At 30.3% G+C, this 25,286-nt stretch overlaps 1 protein-coding gene across 1 annotated transcript in view; it reads right to left on the bottom strand.

Moving 5' to 3' along the window:
• The window catches only part of Cht7 (Chitinase 7), an 89,984-nt gene extending 65,935 nt beyond the window's left edge, over positions 1 to 24,049 (bottom strand). The window contains exon 1 of the mRNA XM_076403640.1: positions 23,808 to 24,049. Coding sequence (XP_076259755.1) covers positions 23,808 to 23,810 — 3 coding nt within the window. The 5' untranslated portion in view covers positions 23,811 to 24,049. The remainder of the gene's footprint in view (positions 1 to 23,807) is intronic.
• Between the last annotated feature and the right edge of the window lie 1,237 nt (positions 24,050 to 25,286).

Below are 25,286 nucleotides of genomic sequence, written 5' to 3'. Positions count from 1 at the left end.
TGGGCTCCAAAACAGGGTACAAGACATTAAACCTACCGACTGACGAGTGACCAACTTACAAATCATCCCAGAAGACATCCGGTCTTACCCAGCCTGGTTACTGACGTGAGTGGGATCATTATCCTCGTTGGATTTTTCACTAATGTCTTTTGTTTATTCACGATAACAAACACAAAGATAAATTTACAAAAAAAGTTTAAAATGTACCTGGTGCTGCTATTTCAGGTTCCTATAGAACATGTCAAGAATTGAGTGATAAAATGTGTGGATAAAATTAATGGTGAATGCTACTGAGAAAAAGTTGTTGGCGTTAAAACCGCTGCAGGAGAATGCTTGCTCTCAAACATGAAAATTGTGATGACCTGACTGCTGATACTGTCGTGTCCTAACGAATCTGTTAAGAGAAATTTTAGTTACTGTGATGAATACAGATACTGTAATGTCTGTAATGGCAACAAGGGAAGAAATTAAAGAAATTGGGCGGCAGTATCAAGCTTAACCCATCAACAAAATTCTTGCAGGAAAAATTGGATATGGAAATATAAAACTATTTATTATGGAACGTGTTGACATAATTTTAATTTACAATAATTATATCGTTTAATATTGCGGTTAAAGTCTTATTTTGTAATGTTTCCAAATCAAGTTTTAATATGATTTTTAAATATCCTCTGAGCCGACGGTAAATGTCTAGTCGATAATCGGTAAAAGCCCAAAAACCAAGAAGATAACATCAAATTTAACAATGAACCGGAACATAATCTATATAAACAAAGAAAGAACCAGGCTAATTTCCAACCAATCACAATAACAATTGGATCAAAATCATGTATAATTTAGGCTTTAGACTGTTAAAGAAAATGTTTGTTATATGTTATTTGTTTTTAAGGAAATGTTTTTAAAGCAGAAAGAATTAATAACAAAAAGCTTTTATTACTGTTGTGGCAATCTTGAGGCATGTCGAATTTTACATTGTGGAATAGCGGTCTACAAAATACCCAGAAATATAATCCCAGATGTTGAACACCGGCGGGGTGCCAGCAGCGCCAACTAGAACCCGATAACGAATAGCTGGCGGCAACCCCGAGACGTTTATCTGGGACGTTAATGAAGGGTATTTCGATTCATTCAGTGCTCAACCATCGTTTGGTTTAGACGTACCACCATCGACTGCTCAAGCCTCGTCTCCAGGTAACACTTCATAATAGCAAAAACAAAAACGGAATTCATAATTGCCTTGAATGGCAAGTTACGGTTTCAGAGCCCTAAACGCTATACACATTTTCAAGGCCCTCGCTTATATTTTCACTTATTTTGACGAAAAACTCAAAATTTTATTTTGTGCCACATGACTGCTTTCTAGTGCCATCTAGTGAAAATTTATAAGGTTTTGACAAGGCGAAATACAATGGAAATGCAATTAGTTAACGACATCTATATCAAATATTGACTATTCAGGAAATTACTATTGAATATTTTATAACATAAGTATACAAAGACCTTCATGAATATATTTTAAAATAATATTAGATCTCCAGAAACTATTAAATGAAAAAAACGTCGCACCCATAAAACGCTTCTTTTTATTTAACAACACAGGAGGATGAAATAACATCATTATATCAGTGTGCATATCTATACAAGATGCGTTTACATAAATAAACGACATAAGCATTATTAACATCAACCAAAATGCAGATGATATTCGCTCCGAAACACCGTAATTGGTGGTTGTCTTGTATAATCGTGCATTATCATCAATTTCCCTCCATATTAGTAGTCGGACTGACACGATCACATGGTAAATGGGTGAAAATGAGTAGCCTCTTAATATTCTCGACACGGCGTTTCCTGTTGAATCTCACATTCGATCTCACTATTTCTCCGCATGTTCTACATTACAACGTAAAGGAAGCATAAAAAATACGTCGTTTAAACGTCTATAGGATGTCAATAAACATTAAAAAAATCAATTGATTATTTTGATTATTTGTTCTTTATATCTTGTTTTCGCTTAACTATGTATAACGAAAATTACTTATGAGAATAATAGATCCTTATCTATCAAGATAGGTAAGCTATTAAATTCAATTAAATAATAAAATATTGGACAGTTGAACAGTCACCTTGAGGTCACTGGTATTTAATAACAGCGATTAAACATTCATTCTCTTTTAACAGTGGCTTAGAGTCAATCAGTGCCAGTGTCTTTCGTATAGTATCTAGTTTCTATTTTCTTTTATTAGCTTTCGGAAGACGGCACATAATTAATCTAATATCCTCTTTACTGCGAAATCTCCTGCTTCCAATCAAAACACAGAGGAATTCAGTTTTAAATGAAATGGTATGAACCAGAAAAATTATCAAATATTAAAGATTGGAAAAACCTAAAATGGAATCTGGTTTTGAGTAAACAATTGTAATGTATATATTATAACCAATACTGTATGAATTGTCTGCAATATAAGAGGTAATTTGCGAACTTGCTAAATACTTAACTAAATAAACTACAAATTGGTGATTTAATAACCATTGTTAATTTTGAGTCCATTTGCACCAAACCCCCATACCTTCTTATCGTAAAATCAGAAAAGATATAAAAGGTATCTTCCCTCACATAAAAAAACTTTCTTTCATCCACGTATTTTCAATTCTAATTAAATAGTTTTTACATTAACAACTTAACATTAACTAACCCTGGATTCGCCTCATCCAATTGGAAAGAGAAAATAAATCTTTTTTTTTTCTTGGATACTCCAGTTTGTCGAAAGGGTCTATATGAAATCAAAACATATGCACGTTCTAGCTACGTTACATGGCTAATTCTTTGAAAAGGATAGAACTTGAGAGATATAATTAAAAAGATATAATAATAAGATTCAAAGGATACATAATAACCAGTATATAAAAAAGAACAAGTTTCCTATCCTGGAATAAGGTACCTGTCCTCTAATATAATCAAGGAATAACAGACCGCAATGGAAAGATAACAGGTAAACATGGAATTTTTCAAAAGAAACATCGAAAGAGTCTTCAAATGTATAAACGCCAAAGTAATTTTAACAAAGGCTGGTGCTATAAGATCAATGCTATCTGGCATATCAACTTAAAAATTCAACTCAAATTTTCTTGATATAAATAGCAATACATTTTGTTGAAGTGGTTTCGACAGACTCTCATTAAAACACTTCTTTAGAGCACTATTCAACCCTTACGCTTACTAATAGCCAACACATTAATGTTAACTGTAGAGCAATTAATTTTGACGTCTTTTCTCGTGTTGGATTTTATTGTTTTGTGTCTTTCTTTTCTTCTTATTTATATAACATGACATTAAAATGAGATTTCAAATATAAATATCTTTCAAATATAAACTCGTTTTTTATTCGTTTCAACGCCATATTTTAAATTTAATAGCTAGTCCTATTAACATATGAGGAAATTAACTTCTGGTTTAACTCGCTATCTTGTTGAATATTGATAAAAATTTTCACTAACGATTATCTTTAGCTACTTACATGACCACAAATAGTTTTCACAAAAACTATAAAAATTCCTATTCATCGAAAAAGACCTGAATTAGTTGTGATAACTATTTTCTGGCATAAAACACTCATTTTGGTAGCACGCTAATCTATAAAATTAAAAAACGCCTTGATGACATTGAGTAGCATTTAGACAAGGGAAGAATTTTAAAAATATAAGTTTGCAAATATTTCATGGTATTACTACTTATGATCACTTCAATATGAATTCATGGCTTTCAACTGGATATAATTTAGAAATTTCTAATGATTTTTATACCAGTTTAATTTTGAATAACTGTACACATTTTTACAGAGGTAATGTTCTAGTGGTTTATGATGTATCTTTGTCATTTTCATTGAGACAGGCTATTCGAATTGCCACTTAAAGACACAATACATTGTTTCAGCTGACTCATTAAGGAATTAAGAACGCACCGCAGAGAAATTAAAACCGCATTAGCGCGTCATCGAGAAATGATCGCTCACTTTCTTTTTCCGCGTGTTTCACCGTGCATTGACGAGCAAAATGAAAGTGATATTTGACATAAATTTGGCGGAATGCACTTTATAGATCAACCAGGTCAGTAGGCCGAAACTCGGCTTCATTTCTGCTATATTCATTTATATAGATTAGGGTATTTATAGAATTTTCAACTAAAAATTCACTAACTAAAACATCAGTTATTTTATGATGATTTAAATAATTTTCTTCTATTTTATGATTTAAATAATTTCTTTCTTCTTTCAACATATTTTGATTATTGTTAATCTACCGGGGTTTAGAGATTTAACTGAGTTAATAAGCTACTACTAGCATAATGTTGTATATTCTTAGCAATTTCGGCTAAAAGCTACTTTTTTAAGTATTAAAGGTTTTAGATTATAATCCATAAGAACAATAGATATTTTATACAATGAGTTGTATTCTGTGTCTTGGAGTGTATTGGCAAATACATATTTGACAAAACATTATAATATCTAAAGTTATTTTGCGTTCAATATCACATCCAGTACATTCTGTATTTATCGATATCTCATTTTGTTTAGTCTAGACTCTTACAACAGGACTGACAAGCGACTGAGATAAATAGGACTGAAAGAGATGAAACAGAGAGAGTCAGAAAATTATCTAAATAATAATGTTTTGATTTTCCCAAATATATCATAAAGGAGGAAACATTGTGAAACATGATAAATATTCACAAAACTTATTTATAAACATTAATAACTAAATATGTAACTTCCAAAACATCAACTTCATGCTCTACTACAGCTGACTTTACAAAACACACTCTAAGCTCTCGTATATATAATGTTACTATGGAAAAAAAATATATATATATATATATATATAATGTTACCATTCCACTATCCTACAGGATTATTTTTACTGAATTTAAGAAAACTAAAGAATGGAAGTAATATATAACTGATATATCACTACTATATAAAATATATCGAGGCATATCGACATATATTATTTATCAATCATATGTTTTCTAATAACATATACTAATATAAAGACATATAATAACTGTTTAAAACAACATTAGGCATGCAAAAAAAATATCTCCATGGTTTCATATAAAACGCCATAAGACTTCTTAACAAAATAATTATGAAATATTAGAGAATATGTACCTGCATATATTTTATTCTTTTTTTTTCAAGTTTTATCTGTTCAAATGCCATTTGTAGAAACTTCATAAAAACCATTATCACAAGAGTTAATTAAACACTGAAAATTAACCGTGTACCTTCTCTGTTGACACATTGATATGCAGACAAATGGGTATATAAAATTTGTTTCGATAAATAATATATTTTCGGAGAAGTTTAAATGAGATTCTGGTAAAAACATCTACTGAAAGTAATGCTTTGTTCAGCTGAAACTAACAGGTCAATTGAAAAGTTCCCGACCTGACACATAGATGGCCCTACTAGAATAAAATTCAAATGTTTTTTAGTTAGCACTAACCCTCAAAAGATGCGCATATACATTTGACAGCTGTCGGATAATTAGTTTGTGAATTATAGCATTTTGAGTGAAGCAACTTTTGTTATTGTGGAAAAATGGATGAAAAGGAATTTGGCGTGTAGATAAAATATTACGTTTTGAAGGGAAAAAATACAGTTGAAGCAAAAACTGGGCTTGATGCCGAGTCACTACCCCAGGAAAATCAACCATCAAGGATTGGTATGCTAATTTTAGACGTGGTGATATGAGCACCGAAGACGGTGAACGTTGTGGACGCCCTAAAAAGGTTATTACCGACGAAAACATTTTAAAAAACCACAAAATGATTTTGAATCACTGTAAATTGAAATTGAACTAAATAGTAGACGCTCTAAAGATATCAACTAAATGTGTACGTCATATCATTCACGAATATTCGGGTATGAAAAAGCTTTGTGCAAAGTGGGTGCCGCGCGAGCTCATTTTTTACCAAAAACAACGACGAGTTGATGATTCGGAAAAGTGTTTGAAGATGATAAAGCGTAATATGAGTTTTTGCATCGATATGTGACAATGGTTGATACATGGCTCCGTAACTTCACTCCGAAGTCCAATCGACAGTCATCCGAGTGGAATTTGCACGATGAAACCGCCCCACAACGTGGGAAAACGTAACAGTCGGCTGGTAAGTTTTGGTGTCTGTATTTTGGGATATGCATGGAATAATTTTCATTGACCACCTTGAAAAAGGAAGGACCATCAACAGCGACTATTACATAGCTTTATTGGACCGCTTGAGTGACGAAATCGCCGAAAAACAGCCGCATTTGAAGAAAAAGAATCTCCTTCACCAAGACAATGTACCGTGTCATAAGTCAGTGAAAACTACGGCAAAAATGCATGAATTTGGCTTCGCATTGCTTCCTCATCCACCGTATTCTCTAGATCTGGCCCCCAACGACTATTTCCTGTTCTCAGATCTCAAAAGATTGCTGGCTGGGAAAAAATTTTCGTCGAATGAAGAGGTGATCGCCAAAAATGAGGCCTATTTTGAAGCAAAGAACAAATAGTAATACAAAAATGGTATCGAAAAGTTGGAGGACCGCTATAAGCAGTGTACCACCCTTGAAGGAAATTATGATGAATAAAAAAAATATATTTGCCAAAAAATTGTGTTTTACTATGATAGGCCGGGGACTTTTCCATTCACCTGTTAATCTACCCCAATCATCAGTTTCTTCTTTTTTGATTATATTGCTATGTTATTTGTTATTTTGGTTATATGTATATTGCTTGATAAAACAATATCATTTCTAGAGAAATCTCACTCTCATCAACAGTACATCAACAGCACATTTTAATGTTATAACTGGCTTAATTTTTCATAAGTACACTTAAAAGCGCCCTATTAATATTTTGAAACAACCTAACATTCAAACTCCTTTCACTTCAACAACATTCCCCGCATAACCGCGCAATCTAATTCAAGCAAAACATTCCTTATTATTTATACCCGATAGAAAACTGTAATTGCGATTGTTCGGAATAAAGAAAAAATCAGATTGTATGTCTCGCAGCAAGAACGACTGCTGAATAGTCCAAGAGACCTTACATAACGTTCACATTCTAGTTAAAGCCGACATTTCTCAAAGAATGTCGACCTACAAGCTGATATTTCATTTCCTTAAGTGTTACAGAACACACTTCAAGCGAACGGTTTTATTCCTAAAAGATACATTCACATGCAGTTTTTATTTCAATGGAAGTGGTTGCATGTAGGTTGGAAAGTATCAGAACGATTTATACGAAGGTTGTTTGAAGAACAGAAATCTGGAGGTTGTAACTAATCGCTTCTCTGGCATATTCATCCTAAATATTATTTGGATATATTTAGTACTATATGATATATTTCATAATATCAAATGATGAGAGAAGATACATTGAATTTTTTTTTTAATTTTTTAAAATAAATCTGTATTTAACAAATAAAATATTATTATTATATTGAAGTGATATTAATAGAACTATGATATTTTATCATAATAAATTTTAACTGAATGGCGTCACTAATTATTAGTAAATTACAGATAATTTGTAGTTCTTATTATATATCATTGATTGAATTATTAATTCATAGCGGGTGCCAAAAATAAAACAGCAGGAAGAGATACTTTCTTTTAAGAATTATTGAAGCTAGTGAAATTTTAACAATTTGTATATACAAATTTATCATTATCGACTAGTCCCAATCATCTAGCCATTCAGTTGCAAAGGCCCCGTTAGTCTTAAAACAATATCTTGCATTGCCAAATCGGCTAAATATATGTTATAAATCAAAGTAAAGCCCAAAATGGAAAATATATTTTTCCTATACAGTTTTTACTTTACAGTGATTTAAAACAAGCTACTTATCTAAGAAGACCATTGGTCCTTACTTATTCTCCAATATAATATAAGTTAATAGCACTTTTACTTGTTTTAAAAGCATCTGGCAGCTTTCACAACACTTTATTCTGAAATAGTTATGTTAATATTATTTCTCGAAGAACATTCCTATAATTGAATTGGGTTCATATAGGCTTTAATATTTGCATGTACAGTAGCGTTCATTATGTACGTATAATTTAGATTTTCGTCAAAATAACCCGTACACTTTTGTATTTTACTCTAATTTCGTTACTTTAATTCTCATTGACCTTATATGAGAACTTTTCTTGTCCATGTCTTTATTTTATTACGTGAGCGTTGCAGTTTTTTGACTGATTGCTGCTATTGTCTTAGATAGAAAGTATCGTAGAGTAATCAGCAAATTTTAGTAACATTTTCTATGTGTGATATGTCGTATGTATAGAGTAAGTAAAGAACAGGGCCAAAAAGACTACCTTGTTGTACACCTGATTTTGTCTGTTTCATTGTTGACTAAGCTTCTTCTTGTTCAAGTCTAAATATCCTGGCTGAGGTGCGGGAGTTTAAGAGTTCAATGTGTTTCTTCGGTAATATTGAATGGAGTTTATCATAGGTCACTTATGCCAAACCTCATCAAAAGCTTGTGCTTTGTCCAAGAAGCCGAGCAAACTTTTTTTCTCTTCGTAATCCTTTTCAATAATATCTCTGACTATGAATTGTTTTAAACTTTTTTAAATACCTAGGTTATTTTGGTGCTAGCACCAAAATAGGTCGAGAATAGTTTATTTAACTTCAGCAATTTTCCTGGAACAACACCTAGAACAAGTTTTAATAGGAATGCTACATTAGTAAAGATGGTAATTTTTAATTCCCCCTCTTGGTAGATTTTAACTATTATTAATGCATCGGTCTTCAGAAAAATGACAGAAATGTATCGATAACAATTCCTGGAAAACTTATAGATTTTCTGGTTGAAAATTATAATTATATTTAAATAATCTCATTTCATGCAAACAAAGAAAAAAAACACCAACATTTCAATTTAAAGTAAAACTTATTTAAGTTTTTTTAATATCTGAACTAAGTTTTACCAAAAGTAGTGATTCGCATTTCCAAGTTGGACGAGAAAAGGTCGAAAGCTATATATACCCAAGACATTTTTAAATACAATAAAAGGGGATAAAATATGTTGATAAAGTTAGTGATAAGGGTTGATGTGTACTAAATAAAAGTTAAAGCAACGTTCGTAGTTAAAGCAAATTTTATAAAAATTTTAATAAGTGTTAGCATAATTTCTCATAATACCATGTTAATGCTCCACTTTACGTATATGACCATTTATTGCACTTTATTCACCTGACCCTATTTTACGTAAGTTTTCCAAGTGAATGGGGATAACAGCTGTAGAGAAAAATATCGATATATCGGTATATCGGGAAATAAAATATATCGATATTTATCGATATATCGGGAAATAACGGTAGGCATAACAAATCAATGGAAAATTCCCCGGCCTTTCATAGTAAAACAATTTTTTAAGGTAAAATTAGTTTTTTTATTCAACAAAATCCAATTCAAGGGTGATACACTGACTATAGCGACCCTCCAACTTTTCGATACCATTTTTGTAGTACGATTTGTCCTTTGCTTCAAAAAGGCCTCAGTTTCGGCGATCACCTCTTCATTCGACGAAAATTTCTTCCCAGTGAGCATTCTCTTGAGATCTGAGAACAGGAAATAGTTGCTGGGGGCCAGATCTTGAGAATACGGCGGATGAGGAAGCAATTCGAAGCCCAATTCATGGATTTTTGCCATCGTTTTCGCTGACTTGTAACACGGTGTATTGTCTTGGTGAAGCAGCACTTTATTTCTCTTCAAATGCGGTCGTTCTTCGGCGATTTTGTCCTTCAAACGGTTCAATAACACTATGTAATAGTCGCTGTTGTTGGTTTTTAATTTATCAAGGTAGTCAATGAAAATTATTCCATGCGCATCCCAAAATACAGACGCCATAAATTTGTCAAGGGCCCATGTTTCTTCCAATGTCACATGTCGAGGCAAAAACTCGGGTTTATTACGCTTGATTATCTTCAAACAATGCTCCGAATCATCAACTCGTCGTTGTTTTTGGTGAAAAGTGATTTCGAGCGGCATCCACTTTGCAAAGAGCTTTCTCATACCCAAATATTCGTGAATGATATGATGTACACGTTCAGATGATATCTTTAGAGTGTCTACTATTTCGTAATTTCATTGCATTCAGTTTCAATTTACGGTCATTCAAAATCATTCTGCGGATTTTTTAAATGTTTTCGTCGGTAACAACCTCTTTAGGGCGTCTAACGCGTTCACCCTCTTCGGTGCTAATTTCACCACGTGTAAACTTATCATACCAATCCTTATTGATTGATTTTCCTGTGGCAGCGTCCGGAAAGTCGGAATCGAGCCAAATTTTTGCTTCAACTGTATTTTTTGCCCTCAAAAAGCAATATTTTATCAACACGCGAAATTCCTTTTTATCCATTTTTTTCACAATAACAAAAGTTGCTTCACTCAAAATGATATAATTCACAAACTAATGATCCGACAGCTTTCAAATTTATACACGCATTTTTTAAGGGTTAGGGCTAACTAAAAAATATATGGAGTTGTGGCGGCTTAGACAACCAGCCATACTGAATAACGCGCAAGGCCCAAAAATAAAACCGACAAGAGTGAAGGGTATTTTTTCTTCTTATACTTTACACTGGCCGATTATAACGGTGTAATTGACACCATCGCATTCGGCCAGGTATAAATTCAAATTACAACCCTCGAAAAACCCTCTTTCATATTTTCCCGATGTCAGAAGAAGTAACCTTTGTGTCGTGTCGGACCTGTTTCTGTAAATAAAGAATTCCACGTGGTCCTTGTTTTTTACTAAGTTCTTATGTGGCTTGCATCGCATAGAACCCAGAGTTAATTCTAGTAGCGCCATCTATGTATCAGGCTGGGGACTTTTCAATTGACCTGTTACTTAAGAGCTCTTTTTAATTTTCTTTTTTTTTTGATGTCAAAAATTATCGGTATTTTTGAAAAATATCGATGCCTCTATATATTAATATCTCTTCGGAATTCCTACACCAAAGTCAAAAAAAGAAGCTGAGCGCATGATGAGTCTTGGAAGTTTCCGGCATGCTCTGAGCAATAGACAATTCGCATATGCGTTTTTTCAAACACCTGATATGTTGAAACGAATAGCCATTTTCAACTTAGGAATAAAAAATATGGTATTAATTTCATTATTTTGAAATCATTCCGCTTGAAAAACACATATCCATATTATTTATAAACATAAACTAAAATAAAAATTATTACCAACTAAATCCGAACCGTTATTGTTCAAATAACTGTTACTAATAGGCCTTGCTAGCTATTTTCGACAACACAGTCAATAACATCCTGCGTGAATCACCGCAAATGTTGCAAGAAGATATTACAAATGCGGTTAATCAAATCAGTCTTTATCGCATGTAAAAAACGACATAACACGTACAAACCGCTAGATTTAAATCGAGTCACTTCAAATGTTCACGCCTATTTTTTCGATCATATATTTCGTTTTATTGCCAAACTAGACAACTCAAGGCAAAACCGGCGGTTTTACGTGTGGCTCTTAAATGGACATAAATATGAAGTTGAAATAGATATAGCCCAAAGCTCCAACACGGTGTCGAAACAAACCGAATAGTTTCAACCGACAATTGTGAGAAGGTAAATACATAAATTAACATAACACAACCTTACAATCAACACTGTTACTCCAATGGATTCAAGTATACGTGGATCTAAAAAAACGCTTCCTGTAAGAAAGTTGATGGAGTTTTAGCACAGGTCCAAGGTTATTCTAAGAAAACGAATATTCGAACAATTTTTGGATAGGTTTACACGTAAATTAGATCACAAATCTATCATCAAATATTTATGAATATGTATATCTGTCATGTTTGTTATATTAGGCGCGATTATAAACAGGTTTGTCTTATTACATTAGTATTTTTTAATTTCCTGTAAAGCAACATGTTAGATTGAAGTATGTTTGAGTTTTTCGCTAAGAGTGTCTGTAAAGAAAACAAAAATTGCCGTGAAGGAGTTAATTTTTGAATCCTGAAAGTATTTGGGGCTTGCATGTATTTTCATCACTTATATATATAAAAATGCAAAGTACTAATGTAATGAAGTATTAACTGTTAAATTCGTTAGTTCTTTATATTTTTCTATCTAAAATGACAGTTTTTCTTCTAGTATTAATAAGTTATTCAGTATATGCTATTCATTAAACGATCAAAATTGAATTTTGGACATGACGGTTTTGGTTTCAGTAATTTCAAAGTGATATTTATATTAATGATAAAAACGACCTTGAGGGCTAAAAAGATCGAAGACAATAAATCGCAAATCTTATTGGACGAAACCCTAGATCAAATTTTTAATGATCTTTCTAACAACTTTTTGATAACCGTACAACAAAAACTTGTTTTGTTACCAGTCGTTTCCAGATATGCGATGAGAAAGATCCAAAAAGGGACAAAATGGCCATGCACACCATGCAGAAATTTCGAATATTTTATGGTGTATTGTGTAAAGTATTGCTGTGCTGTGATGAGATCATTAAAATGTTACTGCAGATATCTACGCATGTCAATTCAATAAATTGAACAACATATTGTTGCAAATAGTAGCAGCAATAAGGAGCAACAGTCGTCTTGCTAGTTATGATTACGGTTTCGGAATACTGGTAAATATAAAAGAATAAAACTTGATCGATGATTGGATTACCGCCACGCCAACATTGTTCTTTCAACAACATATCCCCATATTGCCAGAAATATGAGAAATAGTTATAAATAAGAATAGAAAATGATAGATATTAATAAATACTTTTTTAAAGTAAAAAAACAATCGAAATTAACCACCACTGAGCATTGTGACTAATGTTTTTTATGAGGGCAATACTGTTGTCTTCGACTTTTTCGTTCATGTTATTTTGAAATATTTTGACTTTAATATTGAGTAACACTGTCACAGACAAAAAAACTGTATTAATTTGAAGATATAATCAAAATATTATTAAATATTTCTTTTAAAACAGATGTCCGTCTATAAATTTATATTAGCAATTCTTTAAACTGATACTGAAAAGTATTTTGAGGTATATAATTATTTGAAGTTTTTTTTATCAGGGTAATACCTTTTTCACTAATATATATTAATGTAAATCTTGATAATAATGTTTAAGAATAACGAAAATTTATATAGAATCAAGTTATATATTAGATATTATTTATAAAGTGTAATGGTTGTATACTATATTATAATTAATTCGTTATTAATTTTCCACTATGGTTTATATTTTTAGTGCTAAAGGGGAACATGTAGAATGTCTTGAAAATTTCCATACATATTTTCCTTATTTGTAATTTTAAATTTTTAGACCGTAGTATACATATATAAAGTGATTTGTGGTGTGTGACTCCAAAAGTTTAATGACAGAACAACTAAGCATAGAAAATTAACCATATATAAAATAGCACTAAGCTTATAAAGCCTAACGATACACATATATAAATATTAATTTATAAAAATTTCGAAAATTCTATATTCGAAGTTGGTTCTTTTCCTATTTCCGGCTAATAAACATACAGTCGTTCTTATAAAGATCTGTATTACAGAAGCGGAAGCTCAACATGACACTTTATCTTCGACTTTCCAATAACGGGTTATCGCCAAGATGAATAACACAATCTTAAAAAGGCGATTAAATCTTCGGTGATACATAGCAAAACATTATAAATCGGCAGTACACAAAACGTAACTTTTTAGCTATTACCGATAATCTGATAAGTGAATGAGACATATATTCTAATCGTTATTCATACGATAAAATAGTCGAAAAACAACTTTCACGATGTCCTAGTTGACACACAGACTAATGCCATGACAATTGAAGTGCGATCATTCATCGAATTTATACTAGACGGGGCATTAACATAATTTCTTTTTTTTTTTATTTAGAATCAATACATATTTCCAATAATATTTCTTTTAAATGTATTGACTATTGAGATTTTTTAAGGGGTCTTTTGTTTTTTTCGTGGTAAGAGATGAACACATAATTTCTTGTCAATTATTGTTCATTATTCATAACGTTTATTTGTTATTCTTTTCTGTTACATTATGGTAGTCTTTTTTTTCTTGCGTTCATGTTAAATACCCAACCCTTTAACGAGATTAACTTAAAATTGAAGGTTACTAAGTACTTTTATTTTATTATTACATTATCAATTATATATATATATATATATATATATATATATATATATATATATATTTATATATATATATATATATATATATATATATATAATAGATATAATAGATAAGCTGAAGAAAGCAGTGAAACCGCTTTCACAACACTATATTCGTATATGTAAATTACTATCACTAAAATGATAATATTATAAAGTGACACGAAGTATATGCAATAATTATGACAATATAAGAATAATTTATGGTCCATTAACACTTAAGTATTATTATGGAACTAATCATAACTGATGAAAACAAAAACATTATAACAATAGAATGGAGTGGGGTTACAAAGGTCACATTCACATGCTTTCTCTCTAAGTTGTGCTATTTCATTTCTTGTTATAAATTGTCCTATCGTGACTCTTCTATTATATTATAATTTTGTTAGAACCAAAAACTTTACAGTCAACTTTATACTTTCAATTTTATAATTAATATCGTATTTTTTAGAAAATAATTTTCACGTTAGATAGAAATATTTCAATTATTAAAATTTTATTTCCACTTATATACTGAAATATATTATAGATAATGTGTACATAGAATATAATAAAATTTCGATCAGTAAATAAATATCTCAGAACACAAGGAAGATTTACTGATCATAATTCTTGCTCAGTTGATATATTTTTTTGCTTATTTGGCTGTCTGTCAGTTATAAAATACAGTATTTCAACTATTTTTGTTTAAAATACATAATACAAATTACAAAATACAGTCAGATGTTAGATTATGTAAATAGAATATAACTAGTCCAGCCCATCCTATTAAAAGGTACAAGAAAAATTTTTACTACCAGAAAAACAGACTGTTGTTGGGGATTGAACAAAGCCTACTAAGAAAGTAATCCTTCTACAGGTCCTGATGAGTACAGACTTTTTATATTTGGACAGTCCATTAATTTCAGGTAACAGTAACAGATATCTGATAATTTGACTTACAGTACAGATACAGTGTTGCCTACTTTAAGATTTACATATTTAGCTGCTGCCTAATCGGTTACAAGTAATCCAAATACCGCCCAATCTTATGTATAAAGTATAAACGTTTGGTTTCAAGAAACATTCATGGGTTATTAATAATGAACCCGTATAAAAAAAAGTAAATGTATTTTTTTATAATCTGCTAATTAAATATTGTTATTGTTGATTTTACTTAATTAATTTTAACTTCATTTCAATTAAATCATTACTTCAAAATATTTGAAAAGCTGATGTATAGTATTTGTATTTTATGGGCCGCAGATATCAAAACAACTTCAAATTATCATATTCAAAGTACAGTGATTAAATAATAGTAAGACTTACTCAATACAGTTAACTGATTTAACGTTGTGGGATATTTCGCTATTTCCATTATTATCACATATTTAATTATACACATCAAACATATAAGTCAAAAACTAAGCCTGAAACCTAGTTCACTAACATCATTTTGAGGAAAATGATGTGAATACCCGGCTTGTACCAAACATCTAAGAGATTACCATTAGAGAAGTAGACAAAAACTTGAACTATGGCAGGAATCCATCATTACTAGATATTCCAGAAGCCACATTTCCTGATAACAAGCCAAAAATGAATAAATTACGAACAACAATAAAATTATAAAAATATGTTAAATAGTCTTGTAGGACCAATACCATATTAGTGACAAGTAGATGCTTTTCCAGAACACCGGCTATGGAGTGATGTTGCATTTTTTTCCATGAGGTTATTATATTCATTATTTTCACGATGTCGTTGTCAACTATATAACTTTTAACTAGACTGGAAAAATTCCATTTAAATGAGAAACTTTCTTCTTAATATCTATTGAAGATAATTTCTTTTAACAATATCTTATGTATGGTGTGGTTGTTGTTTATATTTTATAATATATTTTATTCTTCCTTTAGAGAACTTAAACCCCAGTTACGGACCAGACCTACGCTTGTTTATGGATAACCACAGTTAAAAATAATCACAAGTATCATGTACGTGCATGCTCTGACAGGATCCAAATCTGTCACTATAGCAGAAGAAGAATAATCTTCGCATATTGACCATTGCGACTAGTTACACGACTGTAACGTAGTATTGAATAATTGGAATAATTGGAAATGAAAAACTGGGCCTAATTCAAATAAATACATTTTCGAAATAAAATTATTGTAATAAATTAAAATGTTTTAACAATATCACTTTTTACTTCAAAATAATACGTAATATTAAAATATTTCAGAAATAAAAACCGAACCATGCAAAAATTATCGAAAAATAATGATTGAATAACGAATGCGAAACGAGATCACGAATAAAAAGCGACAGACTAGATCAGATTTAATAGATTTCTTGGCGGATTTCAAGGCCAGCCGAAAAAACCAACCGTCTGAACTTGAAACATCAATGTTCGTTATAATTACATCGCCGCTCGCCAAATTACTCGGGCCAAATCCATTGTTTGGGACGAAAGAAAAAGTGGATGGACTTTAGATATCGAGTTTGGTGGAATATTTACGATAAATCGATTCTTTTCGTCGATCGATATAAGCTTTGTCTTCTACTCGATTGACAATTTACTTGTTTTTATAATGTCGCGTATAAGGTAACCAAGAAAATATTGTAATCATTTTTTTTTTGGTCTCACAAAAACTGTTAGTAACATAATGTTGATTTTGTATATAGTATTGTGAATTACTATGATTTTTGTTATTATTGTGCTTTTTTTAATATTAGTTACATCATGCCGCCTGATCATGAAGAAGCTAACTCAGTAGTAGTAGTGTACTATAAGTTGTTATTATAAATATCTTACTGATATACGGACTTGGACAATTCCCATTGTAATTCATAGCATTCTGTCTTGACGATGATATTAAGTACATAGACGTGTATTTTAGAAATAACTGAATTGTAGTATCATCTTAATATAGTGTCATCTCAGTCTTTTTGGCTCTTTATTACCTAACTAGATATATATCTTAAAATATTTCTTGTTTTCTGGCTCACTGTAATCAATCCATACTGGATCCAAACTCAGATTGTATTTTAACATGATCTAATATTATTTTAAGTTTGACCATGTGGTATTTTTATTTCCTTTTAAAACACATTCCAGCTGTCTTTTATATCGCAATAGTGTTGCAACTGGTGTTTGTTGTTTACATACTGAAGACATTGGCGTTGGTAAAAGTTAGCACCTAAAATATTCTAAAATTTTTCAAACAATTCCCTTTTAAGTCCGTTATAGCCAATAAATGAAATGATATTTTCTAATATTAGCAGAAACTTTTTTTATTTTTCTTATAATGTCAATTTAAACTAGCAACGTGTTTAAAAGCAACTGATTGCTGAATTCAACTCATCTCCTGTAATGCAGTCTCAAATATAGTATCTCAATAATATATAATAGTAACATAATATAAAAACTATCATATGTAAGACATGGGTTAAAATATTTCAAATCTGGAATACATTATGAAGAATACTCAGCCAAAGATCAGTTCTAAATGGAGCCAATCGCTCAGATTTTAGCATAATAATCAGTAAAACAAAAGATCTGGTCCTTCTATCAATCTATCTATTTAATATGTATCCTTGGATTTAATCACATCCGTGTGAATATTTGCTAATGTCTATATAAATCAAAAGTTTATCTTCTGTTACCGCCTCATGGTCTGATAAATATTAATTATTATGTATATAATTTGAATAGTGAAATAAATATTATGAAAATGGGCTTTCTTAACCATTAAACAATAAGTTGTGTTGACTGAAGACTCGCTAATTTTAACGTAACAAGAATCGTAGATAGCAAAATTGTTGCAAAACATTAATTAAAGCCATAAAATAATTAAAATTTATGTATATGTATGAACGAACGTGAGATATTTTCGTAAACGAAACATTACGACATGCATTACATAAAAACATTAATCGGAATATGTATACGATTTTTTATAGCGAAACAGGTGTCTAATAAAAGTTTACATAACTAATGTTTTCGTACACAGAGGGCACTGCCTTTTAATGGCAACTTATTATATAACAATACACATATACTATAAGTTTATAGGTTTTTGGTCCGTAGCTGAGTTTTGGTTCGTATTTTAAAGTGATTGCTGCCTAATTGTGCCATATATAAATTACACCATCTATTTTAAATGTCCGAGTATTAATTTACAATCTTAGAATAATTAATTTGACATTATCCACATATTAACAACATAAACGTTTCTAAATAAGTTTAAAAAATTCGTGAATATTTTTATGTTAATAATTGAAAGCTAATAAATTGTTAAGTTATATAAACTCAAATAGCTTTTAAATATTATAGTTGCCGATTTAAAAAATCACTCTAAAATTACTTTATGTTGCTGTTATCTAATGTGGATGCCATGGTAGTATCTCTTCATTTGATAAAAATTGATTTCCACATAATTTTTTTAGGCGTAAGTAAAAGCTATTGATGTTAAAAAAAATTTGAGTCAGTCCTAGGTATTAATTTGTTTCAGAGTAAAAATATGTCATATATGTCTGTTTTTAGTCTTTTATCTCGATTCAGAGCTAAATTGGGAACCTGCGATCACTGTATCGGTGAAATATTTTAAACAGTAAATTCTAAAGCTACATTCGAATGTTATTATATTGTTAGCGAATAGTAGCACCCATTGTATGCACAGAATGTAATGCCTTTAAATAATTTTTTCAATACGTTTAATTTAATAACAAAATTTCAATTATATTCTTATTTCTTTTTTGTGCTACTGAATTGAATTATTTAATTTATCATGATACAATATTTTAAACAATGTCAATGCAATATAAGGAAAAATAATTTAATACACAAATGAATTACATATAATAAAAAATAAAATAAAATATACGTTTTTGCTGCTGAATGTTTCTTTCAGTAGTTCACCAAAATGTGACCTCCGATGTTTGAATTAACCAAAAATCTTAAAAAGATCAACAGTAACACCCTTCAGATCCCAATCTCTGACCATCCTTTATATTCCCTCTTCCTCGAGTTTCAGAATCTACTTTCCACCTATTTGGGAATATTGGATAACTAGCACACTGATGCTCAAGCTAAACAGATTTATTTTAGACATCTTCCCGCATATGAATCATATCAGCATTTAATCCCCACAATAACAAAATACACTAGTAACACACGTCAAAGCCACTGCATAAAAGTCACTCATTAGAGTTAATGGACTTAGCCTGGGCAATTATAAATTCTCTTCACAGTCATATAATAAATATAGAGAGAATATACAATTGTAATTTTTATCCATACATTTAAGTTGTTCATTAAGTTAACTATTAATCTAAAGTAACTATATCTAACTACCATTTAACAAGCTACAGAAAGGCTCTTACTGGATAAAGTACCGACAATTTGTTGGGTCTCCTCATTGAAATTATTCATATCCGTAAAATTGGACAGTGTTAATTATTTGTTGGATCTTTTACGCCTAGTAAGAAATTAGACTTCTGCCCTTCCTACTATTCTAGTCTAAAAGGATTTACGAAACTCCAGAAATTAAGTCCGTTATCAGACGTAGAATGTTGTAGTGGTTTCACCTAGCAATGTACCACATTTGTTACAGCTCTATTTTATAGCTTTCATAATTATCCATATTTTACAAATTCTTGATTGTTATTATTGCATTTTAATTAATGTTATCTAACTTATAATATATTTATTTTGTTTGTTTTATTGTATTTATGGTTTAGTTTAATTTCCACTATTTATGCTTTAATAGAATATTTTAATATTCAAACAAATTGTTATCAGTAACTGAATATCACAATAGTGTAAATGTATAAAATTATGAATATAAAAGCCATTTTAATACACTTCTTGGTCAAATTAATTGTTAGAAATCCTCAAAAATCAAGCACAATTTAATTAATTTTTCTTTGGGTAATTCATTTTCATTTTTAAGGAATTCTTACTATTTTGTTCCTATTCTATATAAAACATATAATTTTTAATTCACTATTTACCTAATTTAGTAACAATTCAAGTAGCAAACAATTTTTTATATTTAGAATATATTTTATATATTTTTAATACATATTTATATTTGCAAGTAATCACTAATATGTAAACGGATATTGTAGAAAGCATGACTAATATCTGACAAAGGACAAAGCAGATCATATTAACCTATAGGCAATTCAAATTATCCAAAAAGTATTAAGAAATAATTCTAGGAATTGAGTTTCTTAATTCGACAGATTCATAACATTAACATAATATTTAATAACAACACATCTACACAAAATTCAATATTAAAATTCCAGAATCATCTATCTCATCAAATAATCAATGTCTAACAAGATAACAATACTAGTTCGAAGGATTTCCGAATAAAAATTATAGCATTCTAAATATAACTATGTTATTTATATTGCAGAAAAAAAAAGACGAACTGATTTAATCGCCATGGACACTATCCATACACCTTTTTCCGTTCGATAATGTATTCAAAATTATGTAAGAGACCTTAGAACCTATTCGAGAAAAGTCATCAAACGAACACACGTATATGTTTGGATTGCTAGTCTGTAAAGGTCAAAGATGATCAAACACCGCTACACGTCAAAACGTATTTTGATTGCGACCTTTCGCATTATCTGTGTCGGCGTCAATATGGTCAATCCTTTTGGGTTTCCAAGTATCGCAGAAATACGTTTTATGATCAGATATAAAATAACTGGTAAACACGTGGTGTTTTCTGATATTACGACGATTTTAATTTTAATTAAGCATTATTATTTAATAAGTTAGCTTCCAGTATTTACCAATATGTAATTATTGGAACAGATGTTATACAAAATAATATAAACACCGTGCATCATGTCACTTTGAACAAACACTGTTTTAGAGGAAACACTATTAAATATTAAGAATATTGCAGAATATGAAATACTAATTCGGGATGAAAGAGGAGTAATGGAAAAGGATAAATAGCGACCAATAAAAAAAAGAATGTGACAAGATGTGAGATAAAAATTGAAAATTACAGAGCTTACTGAGAAAATTGCAGCAAGGAAGATGTAGTGTGTAGATGTAAGTGTTTATTGATTTGGAAACGGCATATAACAAAGTAACAATAGAAATAAAATGGGTTATAATAGGACAAAGAGAATTAAGTAAATAAAATTTAAGAGAAACATTTTTAGAACCCAAGCAGGACTAAGCCAATGAGGAAGTTTAAGCCCAACCGTTTTTATAACATTATATTTATAATATTAGTATAAAACTTATAAAATAATAAATTTACTATATAGCTTTATATATATATATATATATATATATATATATATATAGCTTTATATATATATATATATATATACATATATGCAAGCAATAGCGAACCCATGGTATGGTATAAAAACATAGAAAAAATAGAAAGGTCTATGGGGGCTATTACGGAGGATACTAATAAGAACTAATAGACCAGCCTACTCAGATAATCTTAAAAAGATAAAATATGACAGGGAAATACGGAAGGATAATGACTTATCGCAAGACGAAAGCCAAGGTGATAGGAAAGACGAGATCAATATTCATGATGTAAAAATAGAGTAAGTAAATGCATTTAAATATCTGGATACAGAAATTGAAAGTAATCATTATTCCCTTTGTTGTTGTCTATATGTCTCTAAAATAAATATTGATAATTTATAAAAATATTGATGATTTGTCTAAATAATTTGGTGTCAACTAAAAAGTTACAATAAACCGTGAACATGTAAATTTAATTTATGACAAATCAATATAATATTGTAGAAATATGAACCTTCACTTCTGCTCTGGGTATTCTCAAAGAGTAATTAAAATATAATTTCACATTTCAAATTGATTATATTTTACATATTTAGTATATGTTTTTAACATTATCGCCCTATTTTATTGGTATTTTGAAGGAACCTGAAATATACCACTGAAACGTTTTTAATCCATATTATTATATTTCAGAAATATCAAGTATATCAATCAAAATTTCGTTTAATATTTAATTTTTAGTATACTTTTTGGCTAATCATTTTATTCATTATAATCTTATTGTCTTATTTTACTGAAGTTTGGGCAAATGCATCGTAATGGAGGGTGAATATCAAAGGTCATCATAAGTGAAACTGGATAGAACTATTTCAGTTCAAAAGTTCATCAAAGGAAAACTGGCGGACAATGGTACAGTTAACACTCATAAATAATTGTGTTATAATTATAAATTGCCAAATAAAATTGTTAAATTGAAGTATTGTAAAAATATATACATCAAATTTCATATATAATTCTCAAAATAACTGAATAATTACATGACAAAATAATTGAATAAACAAACTGAATGCATAATTATAGACAAAACCCCGGCAAATCAATTACTGCAATAGAAAATCAATTAGATAACAATCGTCCTTTAAACAAATACAAACGTTTGACTCAATCAATGACAAAATCGCATACACTTTTTCCATAATAAATATTTAAAACAATTGTCGATCGACAGAAAATCCACATATCTACGTTACGTAACAGACTCCTTATGAAGCCTGTCGATTACGTAAAAGAGCCAAATTATTACGGGCACAATCTAAACAAGAAAAAAAACCAATCCAAGTGTTTAAAGTGGTTACCAAACCATAGAGAATTGAACTGTACGTACAATCGCTAAGAAATTCGCAAGTTATATAAATCGTTAGCAAGAGTTTTCAGTCGTTTCTGCAAGTGAAGCTCCGTTAGCTTTAGTAAAAGTGTTTTTTTTTGTTTTAATTCGAAATATAGGAGTAACATCAAACTATTCAAGCATTAGAAATGTAATCTTCTTAACATACTTTATAATTGGTCATCATAATCGTCACCAAAAATCAAGGGATAACCAGTATTCTATATATAAAATTATTAGGCAGAATCAAATAATATCTAATATTTTGTCATTATTAAAAAATATAAAATTAGAAATAATCCTTAAAATACTACATTGTTAAAATCTAATATTGGTAATAATAATAATAATAATAATAAAAGCAACACAATTATATTATATTACATTCAATTTGCTTTGAATCAATAATAATTATAAATACAGCCAAATATTCTAATTAATGTTTAAACTTCATTAAAATATGAAATAAAATTAAAAAATAAAAATTTTAAATATATATTTGTCCTTACTATTTTTTAGATTAAGTTTCTTATATTTAATGATAACTAAATGATTCATAATTATGTAGCCATAATATTTTTACCTATTATTTACCTAAATTACTATTTTATAAATATATAGGTTAATAAGTATAAGAAGAAAAATAAACAATTTAATACTTCTCAAGTTTTATGTTTTGTTTTATTTATGAATTTCTGTATAAAATTATGTTCTATTGGAAGATGGTTAATATTTAAGACCAATGTTCCACAAAAGAGAAATTTAATTTTTCTACACTTCGAATGTATCTAGCAGAAATTCTTTCAAGAAAATTATTTTCTATTTTGTACTATATTTGAGTGAGGTAATATATAATATTATTTTTTAACGCAAATATACTTTAAAAATATTAACTTACCATGTTGAAACTGGTAGCTATCACTAGTCCAAAAAAATTATGTCCAAGTTCAACTAGTTGCACTTAAAACACCAAAAATAAAACTAAACCACCAATATGAAATATGGAAGAGAAGAAACGAATCAGAAAAAAAAAAGAAACCGCTCGAGACTTGGAAAAAGATTCAAATTTTCCCGCTATTTTCCTTCTTCTGAGCAGCCTACTATGCGCTAAACTACTGCACTCGCATCGTCGACTATAGTGCGGTTTTCGCGTAGATCATAAGGCCCCTACCTAATAATTTATCCGTCTCTGTCGCACGCGGGACGAGGTCGGTCCTTCCGTCTTCGTCGGTATCTTTAGCGGGGCCAGCACATAAAGCACGACCGAATATGAAAGTGGTCGCGCAGTGCGGACCGGCCGGGGACGAAGGTGGGGTGGCGCTTTTTTTAACACGCGAAAGAACAAGGGAGGACCACGAAACTCGGCTGGAAATTGCGTTTTTGACGGGTCGATGTCGAATTTCGACGATTGGCATTGAAGAACAATGCCGAGTCGATTGTGAATGAACCAGTTTGAAGTTTGGGTTGTACTTGAAAGAAATATTTCTCAATAACGATAATTATCTAACAAAGTGTTAAATTTCTACATTCCTGTTAAATAGTACAACGTGAACAACATAAATAAAAAGTTAAGAATTATTTGGGTTTTATTTTAAAGTTTCCTTTTTACCAACGAGAATTTGGAACTAGTGTTTAACGTCGGCTAGACCACAGTCTTCGGCATTAAGCCTATTAATTGGCCAGTGACCAACTTAAGGACGATCCCAGAAGACATCCGGCCTTACCCAGTCTGATTATTGGCGTGAACCTTTGTCGGATTTTCCACTGTTGCTTATAAAGACATTTACAATTATAATCACAAACATAAAGTGCATCCATGCCCCAACAAGATTTCTCACCTATGTAGATATTACACACAGCTTTTGATACATCTTGAACATTTTTTACAATTGACACAAGAGCCTTCTTGATCTTTAGTTAAATAATGCAGGATCTAACATCAACAATTATTTTTCACAATTAAACGTTCATGCAATATTTTGTTGATGCTCGTCATATTAATGCCCAAGGATGACTCGTAAACTACACGACGTTCTTGCAGCATCATTTTGGATACAGTATTAATGTTGTTTTGGCAATAACTGACTTTAGACAATCTTCATGATTTCGTACTTGAATGAACTGCGGCCACAATTAAGTTAATTATACCAATGTCCCACTATAACCAAAGATGGGGTCTCATCACTGAAATTCGAGATAAGTAGATCGGTATACTCCTGTTTTGATAATCCAAGTCGACAGTCATAAAAATATCATCCAAATAAGATGTTCACGAGTTAATTCCATTATTTCATCGAGACAAAACTTTCGATTACTGTAAACAACACAAATTGTGCTCAAATGACCCAACGTTCTAAAGGAGGTTGCGATTATAAAG

This window comes from Rhynchophorus ferrugineus, unplaced genomic scaffold (assembly GCF_030347505.1).
Source record: "Rhynchophorus ferrugineus isolate W39M unplaced genomic scaffold, kcgeb_rfMv2 rfM1, whole genome shotgun sequence".
In the NCBI taxonomy this organism is placed as follows: Eukaryota; Metazoa; Arthropoda; class Insecta; order Coleoptera; family Curculionidae; genus Rhynchophorus; species Rhynchophorus ferrugineus.
This window is presented reverse-complemented; position numbering and strand designations above follow the sequence as displayed.